General features: G+C 34.5%; 1 protein-coding gene across 1 annotated transcript in view; it reads right to left on the bottom strand.

The window, feature by feature from the left end:
• Positions 1-4,810: 4,810 nt before the first annotated feature.
• D12 (YEATS domain containing 2 homolog D12) overlaps positions 4,811-11,172 on the bottom strand; it is a 52,881-nt gene continuing 46,519 nt past the window's right edge. Inside the window, exon 7 of the mRNA XM_090389377.1 lies at positions 4,811-4,915. Coding sequence (XP_090245503.1) covers positions 4,811-4,915 — 105 coding nt within the window. The remainder of the gene's footprint in view (positions 4,916-11,172) is intronic.

The raw sequence follows: 11,172 nt of genomic DNA, 5'->3' as shown, positions 1-11,172 counted from the left end.
ATCATGTTAAAAAAATCTGCAGAACAACCTGTATGATGGGCATCATGGTGAGATCCTGTATTCCTAACATGTCTTGGATACAGTTGGAAAATGGGGCAAGACTGTCAAAAGGAAGCATGTATCTATTAAAGAGAAAGTGGAGTTACAAAAACATCTAGACAAAGGTGCATTGGTGAAGTTATTATGTGATGAGTATAATGTGAGTATATCTACTATCTATTATTTGAAGAAACAAAAATAAAAACTGATAAAATTTTATTGCGATAGTGATTTACCCAAGTTAATGGAACACAGGAAGACATTACACCAGACGAAGAACACAGAAATAGACACGGTGTTAATGGAATGGATATGACAGTATCAAAGTGAAGAATACCTACTTACTTGCTCTCTCATCATGGCATTTATTATCAATTAGGCCTAAAAAAACCAAGTGAGTATACATCAGGCTGGTGTGAAACATTTAAACAACATAATGGTTTTTGTATTTTGGCAATTGTCAGTGAAAAAGCATCTGCTGATTATGAATCAGCAGAAGCATATTTAGGTGAATTTGCAAAATTAATTGAGGCAAAGTTGAATGCAGAGAATATGTATAATGCTGACAAGAATTCTTAATATTGGAGGTATATTCCTAGAAAAACTGTTGTTGCACCAGAAGAATCAGCACCCACTGGGTAAAGGAATCCAAAGACAGATTAACAGTGCTAGGCTAGTGTATGCAAATACTGCAGGATCACATAATGCCAAATTGCTTGTTATTGGCAAAAATAAAAATCCAAAAGCTTTCATAGGAGTTAAGGTCTTCTCAGTTATTAATGGGCCAAAAAAATGGCCATGATAACCAGAAAAAATTTTCTTTGACTGGTTTGAAAATCATTTTGTTCCAGATGGTAAGGCACATTGTATGTCTGCCGGGCTTCCAGTGACAGCAAGATAATGTTAATTCTTGATAGCAGTAAGGGCAAGTAACTACTATACATAAAACGATGGTTGTTGGAAGAAGACAAAGAGTGGTTATCAATGGGCACTGCTCTTCATGGACTAATGTTATTAGTGATGTCCCGCATGGTTCAGTGCTAAGCCCATTGTTGTTTTCATTATTTATTAACAGGCTTAATGTCTAAGTTTGAAGATGATAAAAAGGTTGGCAGGGTGGTTAACAACAGTAATGATGGTATGCTACTGCAACAAGATCTAGAAAAATCAGGTTGATGGGCTGAGAAATAGAAGTTGAAGTTTAACATTGACAAATGCAAGGTGCTGCATATGGGCAGTAATCCCAGAATAACTTATCAGCTGTTGAAAGTATTTACACTCAGGATAGTGGAAAATAAAAGAGACCTGGGGGTAATTGTACCATCAAATATGAAATTCTCTAACAGTGTAGATATGCTGCCAGGACAGCTCATAGGGTTTTGTCAATGATATATAGAAATTTTCCTAGTAGGGATAAGTAGTTGATGTATGTACAAAGTCATGATTAGGTCACATCTTGAGTACTGTATACAGGTCTGGAGGCCTCACTTTAGGAAGGATGGTAGATCTGCTGAAACGTGTGCAGAGAAGGGCAATAAGACTGGTGATGGGAAGGAAAGGGTGCTCTTATCAAGAACACTGTCCTAAATAATCACAGAATGTAATACTGCAAATTGCAGTATCTGGAAACCAAGCACCTGCAAGGAGATCTAAATGATGTGTTTGTTTAAGGTCTTGAATGGATTAAGTAAGCTAAATGTTGATGGCATTCTTCCTCTTGTTGAGACTACACACATGAGCAGGCATAAATTCAAGTTGAGGAAGGATGGTTGCAGGACAGGTGGGCAGAAGTTTGCCTTCAGTCAGTGGGTGGTTTAAATAAATTCAAAGAAGAACTAGACAAATTCTTGAAAGGTATGGATGGGTGAAGTGTAGTTTTTTTTTTTTTTTTGGCTGATGCTATATAAGCTTGCTTTCTTGCATCATTTGTCACTACTACTACTACTATTGTTCAGCACAACCTGCTGCTGAGCTCCTTATCAAAGATAATGTATTTGTCACCTAACTGCGTGAGCCTGATTCAGCTAACAAATCATGGAATGCTAAGGTCATTCAAGTGCATCTATATGGATGAATTCTTACATGAAATGCTCACAGAATGTAATAAAGGTTGGAACAATGAAATTTAAAGAGATTTTAATTTCAAGGATGCAAACTGGATTACTGCAAAAGCCTGTGAGAGGGTTGCTAAAGACACTTTGAAACATGACTGGCCTTATCTGTGGACAGCATCAATGTTCTTTGATGAAGATGATGAAGAACTTGATTTTACTGGATTTAGGATATCTAAAAAGAAGAAAATTGTTGCTGACAAATAATATCAAAAAACAAATTTACAATAAACTGCTATATAAAGAGATGTTGCAAGAAGTCTTATTACTGTTGAAGAAGGGAGCTGACACTCTCGAAAGCTTCAGGTTTTTTAGCACTTTTAACTTTTATATTTTAGTATATTTTATAGTAAATGATTTTATTTTAGCATTCCGTAATATACAACCTCAGTTTGTTGTAAATAATTTGTTTTTTGATATTATTTGTATAAACTTCAGTTACAGTAAAAATTTTATTTAATGGTCAGCGTATGAGTTTATTTATTCCTAGACATGAATTTTCCCGACCTCAGAGGCCTCTTTCAGGATATCCTGAACCTCAGGATACTACTATTGAATTAGTAGTATCCTGAGTATCCTCAGGATACTACTACATGTTGATAGAATCAACAGGGATTCTATCAACAGAATCCCTGTTGATAGAATGTTAAGCCTTACAGAACTGATTTGGGGAATTGAGCAAAGATGTTTTGCTACAGAGCACCACATAATGTTTCTCTAGAAAATTTACGAATTGCTTATAAAAGAAACACTAAAACATCTAAAACAACTTAGCTTATAAGAAATGTTTCAGAAACTGGCTTCAAAGCAAACCTCTACAGGTATATATACAGCATTTATCCCTGTGCCCCAGCCATCAACTTCAGGTGTGTCTATCCCATCAATGGCATCTCTCTCTCAATCAGTCGAGATATTTCTGAAGACATTCTCTCTGATGATAATGCCATATAACTGATGTGGATCAACTTATGATGCATTCATTTTGGAAGGAGAACAATGAAATAAAGATATGCTAGTTATAAATATATATATATATATTTTTTTTTATTTTCCTGAATTTTTTCTTGCTGTTTTCTGTACATTTTAAGCTTGGCTATCCAAAAATTGGAAAAACCCCATATCCAGCAACCCTGAGGTCCCAAACATGCCAGTTAAAAGATTCAGTAATGTATTTTCAGCATACTTTCAACATGATGAAAATCCTTTAAACTCACACATCACATAGTGAATAATAAAAAAAATAAATAAATCACATTGTATTTATGAAAGAAATTTTAGAAATTTAATGTTGGTTCACTGATTTTTTATTATGTTAAGGCTCAGCTTCTGAAACCTGAGCTTCTGCTGAGACCAGTTAATATTCTGGAGCAGAGGCATACTCTTCATTAGAATACTGCTGCGTTATTTTATTATAGCCTAGATACATAAAGTAATTCAGGTTTAGACTTCTGGAATATTTTATTAAGGCTTTTATGGTGTGAAAAATTCAAGTAACCAGCATAATCCAATTTTCAGCAATTCCACATAATCAATATTTTACTATATAATGCATTTATTTGCAACACAATGTCCCCCCAGTATGCAGGTATTTCAGGGCTTCAGTTCCACTTCATTTGATGGGAAGCTAGGTATTCAGTGTAGGTATCCAACAAGCTAAGAATGATTTAACTAAAAAAAATGAACCAAAATGCTTTCTAATGGTGTTACTGAATATCTTGAAACGAATGTAAGATCAAGAACAGTTCTTAAAATGGACACTTTCATCAACAAAGGAATATAGGTGTAGAGGTGAACTTAGTAAAAATACTCCACACTTCTAAAAATTAAGAACAATGAGCTTCTGAGCTCTGGGTCTAGCTAAATTATAAAATTGATTTAACAGCAATAGTCCCACAAAATCAAATTTATCTCTTATAAAAGAGTTTTGCCTTTTCAATAACAAACTTCCGTTTACTATACTCTATTATCTTTATTAAAATTCTGAATAAAATGCATATAAATACCACTAATAACCTGTCGGTAACTCATAAGAGAAGAAATAATTTCAACACTGTAAAAGTCATGAAACATTGCACATCAGTAGAATTTAATGAGCCAAACAAAACTGCAAAGAGAATTTTTGCTCAAAACTAACTATGCACACACAAAAAATAAAACTCATAAGATGTTTAGCCTGGGGAAAATGTTGTTGAAGAATACAAAAAATGAAATACTGATAACATGTTACTTGTTCTCAGTATTTTATAAATAAGGTTTCTGATTATAAGAACTCATATGCCAAATTACCCAGATTAGGTTACACCCTTTTTTGTAGCAAAAGCTCATACTTGCTCTATACAGGTAATAAATATACTTACATATCAGCAGTCTCAATGTGTAAGTATATTCGTGATATCTGTAATTGCAAAAGTATGACAACTGACAGTCATAGATGTAATAAATCCACATGTGTCTTGACTTTTCATTTGGTGCATTCCATATGAATGTCTCAATCATCTAAATAATCACAGAAAAGGAGTGGAAGCTAGCTGAAACAATCATTATTCCATGTTAAAGCCCCAGCAAATGAAATCTATATCAAAGTTCCAAAAATATTTGACACTGTAGAAAGTTAATTATCAGAGGAAATGAAAGGACAAACAGAAAATATGTCAACGTCATCAAAATCGAAAATGCCACCAGTCCAAGTCCTCCACAGCAATTGTCTTCAAAGTTTGAGCAATGACGTCCATCTGGCATGAATTTGGACTATAACCTGATTGTTCCTAGTGAAGGTTATATTCAAACATACTTCTAATCTTTTTCTCTAAGGTTCTTGCACAGATTTTAGCTGATAGAGTAGATATGTGTAATTTCAACATTCAACCCTATTTCCCTCATTAGTACTGCACAATTAATGTCTTAGTCCAATCTTCCAGATCTTATCCTACAGAAAACAACCTCTGGATACTGTATGTAACCATGACACTATTTTCTCTCCTGCTTTCAGCATTTTATCTACACTTTCTGGATTTCCATACTTGAAAATAGTGAAACCAAAAGAGAAGCCTCTATTATCCACGAAAAAATGGAAGAACTTGAACTTATGTTAATGCTTGTATTATGGAATTATATATCAGAACAGTTTCACAAAACCAGCAAAATATTACAAGACCCTCAAACATCATTAATTACATGTTCAAAACTATGCATATTTATCGGATTTCATAAAAGAAACCAGAAATAGTTTCAAAGAATTTGAACAAAATGCAAAAGAAAAATTACCAAATAACACAGATTATAAGAGTGCAAAGAAAAGAAGATCTGGAAAAGTACAAATTAATGATGGGAATGTATCTGATATTGACAATCTTTCTGCAAGAGATAAATTTAGGATAAAATCTTTCATTCCTATCATGGATTCTTTAGAATGTAAATTTTGACTAGACAGATGACGAGCTCAGAGAAAATGTAAAAATTTTAGTAAATAACTACTCCAAAAACATAGATGATAACTTATATGATGATATAAAACATTTTCATCTCTATATAAAGAAAAATTATTCTCAAACAAATGAGTTTTAATTATCAAAATTTATACAATATAATAAATAATTCAAGACAAAGTACAGTCAGTTTTTCCAAATGTTAAAACTATATTTCAAATTTTTCTTACCTTGATGATAACTAATTGCTCTGGAGAAAGATCATTTAGGAGGCTTAAGAGGGTAAAAAATGAATATCATACAACCATGCTTCAAAACAAACTCTCTTCCTTGAGCATCTTATATACGGAAAGTGACAAGCTTAGAAGCTTATCATTTGAAGAGATTGTTTCAGATTTTGCCATAATGAAATCACGGAAACGAATATTTTAAATAATTTGAATCAATAATTTTTTGTTATTAATAAAATTATTTATTAATCATTAAATAAAAAATTATTTTATTTATCTGTTACAAGCAAAAAATTATGTTTTATTTTATTTTTTTAACATAAATGAATGAAAATAATGTCTTTTGTTTTACTAAATTAAATATTATTAATTTAATTCATATTATTGTTATTATTACCAATGTCAAAAATACAGTCGATTCCGGTTATTTGGGACACATTGGGACTAGTGCATTTTGGCCCGATTAAGCAGCTGCCCCAATTATCCGAAGTTTCACGTAAATAGTCAAAAATACAATGCTCCCCCCACCCCTTACAATTGGTTCACTGTACAATCAAATCACGTTACGATGAAGTCACCATTGTAAAGTACCGTTCACTATATGATATGTAATAAGCGCCGGTCATTGTGATCACGTTTGTGAATTGAAATTTAATTCAATTAAACAGTGATTCTAATTAGCGAAAACAGGAGGAATATTATCCACAGGCTATAAAAGTAAAGATATATTAAGTACAAATTTACCCTTTATTACATTACCAATTAAAAAATTAAATGATACGTGAAATTCGGAAGAATATACGTGATAATCGGAAGAATTGATATGTACTGTAATAATGTGTACATACTAAACTAGTTGACATTTCTGTTCACTGTCATTCGTGGGTGAGGGTTAAAATTTAAAACAGTAAAAAGATAAGCAATCAATAACAAAGAACACGGCACACACAAATTGCTAGTAACACGATACGTGCAAGTGAGAACGGAGTAACAAATTATGAAGCTTTAAAAATAGGAATGAAGAAAAGATTCTGAAAATTCTTTTTTTTTATATGATTGAAGATTCCATAGACGTGTAAACACATTTTACCATAATCACCAACAGAATTCCAGCTGTCGGTATTATCGCAAATTCAATAAGATCAAGTTTACTATCAGTTTATGATAGATTTCACTAACATAAAAGCCCAATAAACAGGTGACTGCTAATTGTTTTTATTGTTTTATGGTTGTGACCTCCAGAAATCCGACCGAACTATGTGGTACGGTTGGAGACAATCGTTGGGTAATCTTCAGTGCTGCGTCTCTTGCCCCAATTAAATGGCATTTTGTCCCAATTAAGCAAAGTAAACCCTTGCTATTTTCTCGATTGGGTTCTGTTTTCTAAGATTTGCCTCAAATAAACGGCTGCCCCGATTAACCGGTGGCCCAAATAACCAGAATCCACTGTATTTGTTTTTTTTTACAATTAATAAATACACATATGTATTACTATGTATGTAGCATTTTATACACACCCTTTGATGAGCATGAAATGCTATTAAACCTAAAATTTACTCAGTACAGGGGGGGGTGGAGCCTCATTAAAGTTATAGCTTAGGGGCTACAACAAACTTATATCAATCATGCTTCCCATAAAGAAAAAAAAATGTCAGTTATGCTATTTCAGAATCCCTGCACTATTGTTTTGATTTGATCAATTTTTATGAAGAAACTGGTGTTAGTCTTAAAAATCCATAGCAAGTTCAAGTAAAAACTTGAACTTGCTATGCTTTGTGTTATTGCTTCACAATGGGCATATACATACTTATAGATTCCTATTGCATACTCTGTTCTTGTTAAAGAAGACTGCAGAAATGTGTTAAAAAAGATCAATTATGACCAATATAAATATAATGTCTGTGGGGCCTTCAAGATGCTGAAGTTCCTTCTGGATTTGCAGGGTGGTTTCACTAAGTTCCCTTGTTTTTAATGCCTCTGAGACAGCATGAAAACATATAAGTACTACAGAAGAAAAGAATGGTCTGCTAGAATTGGGTTGCAGACAGTCATATAATATAGTAAACAATTCCTTGGTTCCAAGAAAGAAAAGTCATTTCCACGACACCATACATATCAAGTCAACTAATATATACATATCAAGTCAAATAACTGGTCAAATAATTTCTTAAAGCACTGTATGACAAAGACGACACCTTCAAGCATATAGTAGTAGTGGCATGTGATGCAAGAAAGCATGTGTATGAGCTTATGCAGCATCAGCCAAAATAAAAAAAATAAAAAAATCACACCATTCCCTCCAAATGACTGTCCAGTTCCTCCTTAAATTTATTCAACCTATCAACTTCCACAAAGACAGATGGAAGTTTGTTCCAGCAATTAACCACTCGCTGGCTAAAGGCAAATTTCCGCACATCTATTCTACATCTGCTTTTCTTAATTTGAATTTATGCCCCCTTAGGTTCGTAATCTGAACAAGTGGAAGGATCCCATCAGAATTCAGCGTGCTCAACCCATTCAAGGCCTTATATACCTCAATCAGATCACCACGCAGGTGCCTAGTCTCCAGCCACTGCAATTTGCAGAATTTTAGCCTCTCTTGTTAAGAGGATCCCTTCATTCCCCTCACCAATCTTGTTGCCCTTCTCTGTACACGCTCAAGTAAATCTACATCTTTCCTAAAATGAGGCCTCCAGACCTGTACGCAGTACTCAAGGCGTGGCCTGACCATTGCCTTATACAAAGGGATAATCACCTCCTTTTCCCTGCTAGCAAAATTCCTATATATCATTGACAAAACCCCATGACCTGCCCTTGCAGCCTGTCTGCATTGTTCAGAAAACTTCATATCTGACTGCACAATTACTCCCAGGTCTTTTTCATTTTCTACCACATTAAGTGTAGTACAACACAGTTGGTATGTTTCTCTGGGGTTATTCTACCCATATGCAGTACTTTGCATTTGTCAAGGTTAAACTTCAGTTGCCACTTCTTAGCCCATCTGCCCAAATTATCTAGATCCTGTTGCAGTAGCACACTGCCATTACTGTCATTAACAACCCTGCCAACCTTTGTATCATCTGCAAACTTCGACATTAAGCCTGATATACCTTCATCAATATCATTGATAAATACACAAAACAGCAGTGGACCCAACACCGAACCCTGTGGGACTCCACTGATAACATTAGTCCACGAAGAGCAGCACCCATTGATTACCACCCTCTGTCTTCTCCCACTTAACCATCCTTTTATCCATTGTAGCAACTTACCCTTAATACCATTCTGCTCCAATTTGTACAACATGAATAGTCTTTCATGCGCAACAGTGTCAAACGCTTTCCTGAAATCCAAGTACATGATATCAAAATTATTTTTTGCATCCAGTTCCTTTGTAACCACATCATAATATCCAATCAAATTTGTCAGACAAGACTTTCCCTTAACAAACCCATGCTGTGTCTGAATTATTGCTGCAGTCTTGTCTAGATGATCCTGCAATGCATCTTTAACCAGTGACTCCATTATTTGACCCGGAACAGAAGTTAAACTAACTGGTCTGTAATTACTCGTGTCACCCTTCGATTCCCCCCTTTGTGAATTGGGCATACATTTGCACATCTCCAGTCTGTGGGAACCTCCCCTGAGTCCAAGGATGCTCTCATAATTAAGGCCAAGGATTTGCTTAGTTGCTTTGCTGTCTCCTTTAATATAACTGGATAGATCCATTCCACCCCAGGTGCTTTTCTTATGTTTAACTTCAACAATTTCTCCTCCACTTTGATCTCAGTTATTACAAAATCATTAAGTATCCTGCTACAATTTGATAACCTTCTGCCATTTCCAAACCTTAATAAACCTTAATTCTCGTGTGTGAATGGAGATTCAAAATACTCATTCAGTTTGTTTGCTATCTGGGCAGGATCATCAACAGTCGATCCATCGATATCAAGTGGACCAATCAGATTCATCCCCTTCCTTTTAGAGTTTATATAAGTAAAGAAATCCTTGCTGTTTTTCTTAGCATCTTTTGCCAAGGATTTCTCGTAATCTGCCTTCGCCTGCCTAACCTCCTTTGTGACCTGATTACAGACTAGCTTATATCTGCCATAGGCTTCTGAGTCGCTTGATAATTTATATGCATCCCATACATTTTTCTTCTCTGTTACAAGTCTCATTAGTTCATTTGATAACCATTTAGGCCTAAACCTTGAACAATATTTCTTAATAGGTATGAAACTTTTAGTAGCTTCCACGATTAATTCCTTGAATGCTTCCCACTTAGAATTTACTGTTGGTAACATCGTCAGTTTATCCCACTGTACAGAATTTAAAAACTTTCTGAGACCACTGTACTCACCTTTACGGAAGCAAAAATCCTTTCCTTTACCCCTGATGGTAATTATATCTTTAAGTAAATCCCACATCAGTACACTGTGTTCACTGCCACCTAGTGGTTCCTTTATCTGCAAATTCTTAATACATGAGTGATCAGTGCTGATAACCATATCAAGAGTATTACTCTCTCTGGTTGCCTCTCGAACATGCTGCTGCAGAAAACAATCATCGAATAAATCCACAAAAGTCTGACTAGTGTGTGAGTGACCAACCCACAAGTTCCAGTCAATATCTGGGAAGTTAAAATCCCCCATTATAAGACATTCTGATTTACTGGCCCACTCTATTTCTCTGTACAATTGTTCATTGTACTCATTCGAGTCATTAGGCCTATAACACACTCTCTTTCCAAAGAGATATAATCTCTTTCCAAAATTTTCTGATGCAAAAGTGAAAAGTAGTATATTCATAGGTCCACAGGTTTAGCAGATGTTAGCTACAAGTAAACTAGAAAACGAGAAAATGAAAGATGCTTAGCAAAATGTCTGGCAATTGTTTCACCTTAAAGTGAATGGCATTCTTGGTAACATTAAGAGCAAAAACTAGTTGACAAGATTATTGAAAATTAGGATTCAGAATGCCAATCAAGCTCCAGTGACTTGTACTATCACCTGGATTTTTTTAGATGAAATCCAGTCACTGTGATCATATATGTCCTGGTGGAATCTCTTTCCATGCTTTTGACTAACACTGACTACAAAAAACAAACAAAGATGTTCAAATGTACATGTAACTTTCTGTCACTTGCACCCTCAATTTTAACAAGGGTACTTGTGTGGCATCTGTGTGATCCCACCTTCCTTTTTTTTTTAATTATAGAAAATTACTTTTTAGCTCTTTTAAATTGAAAATGGCAATTTGTTAACTGATTTGCTAAACCGAATTAAAAAATATTGAACAAAAATAAACAAGAGAAACCAATAATAATAATAAAGCAAGTTTTTGCTGTATTGTTTAGAATTTTCAAGG

The sequence above is a fragment of the Mastigoproctus giganteus genome, unplaced genomic scaffold (assembly GCF_048544385.1).
Source record: "Mastigoproctus giganteus isolate SK-2022 unplaced genomic scaffold, ASM4854438v1 scaffold_15, whole genome shotgun sequence".
NCBI lineage: Eukaryota > Metazoa > Arthropoda > Arachnida > Uropygi > Thelyphonidae > Mastigoproctus > Mastigoproctus giganteus.
This window is presented reverse-complemented; position numbering and strand designations above follow the sequence as displayed.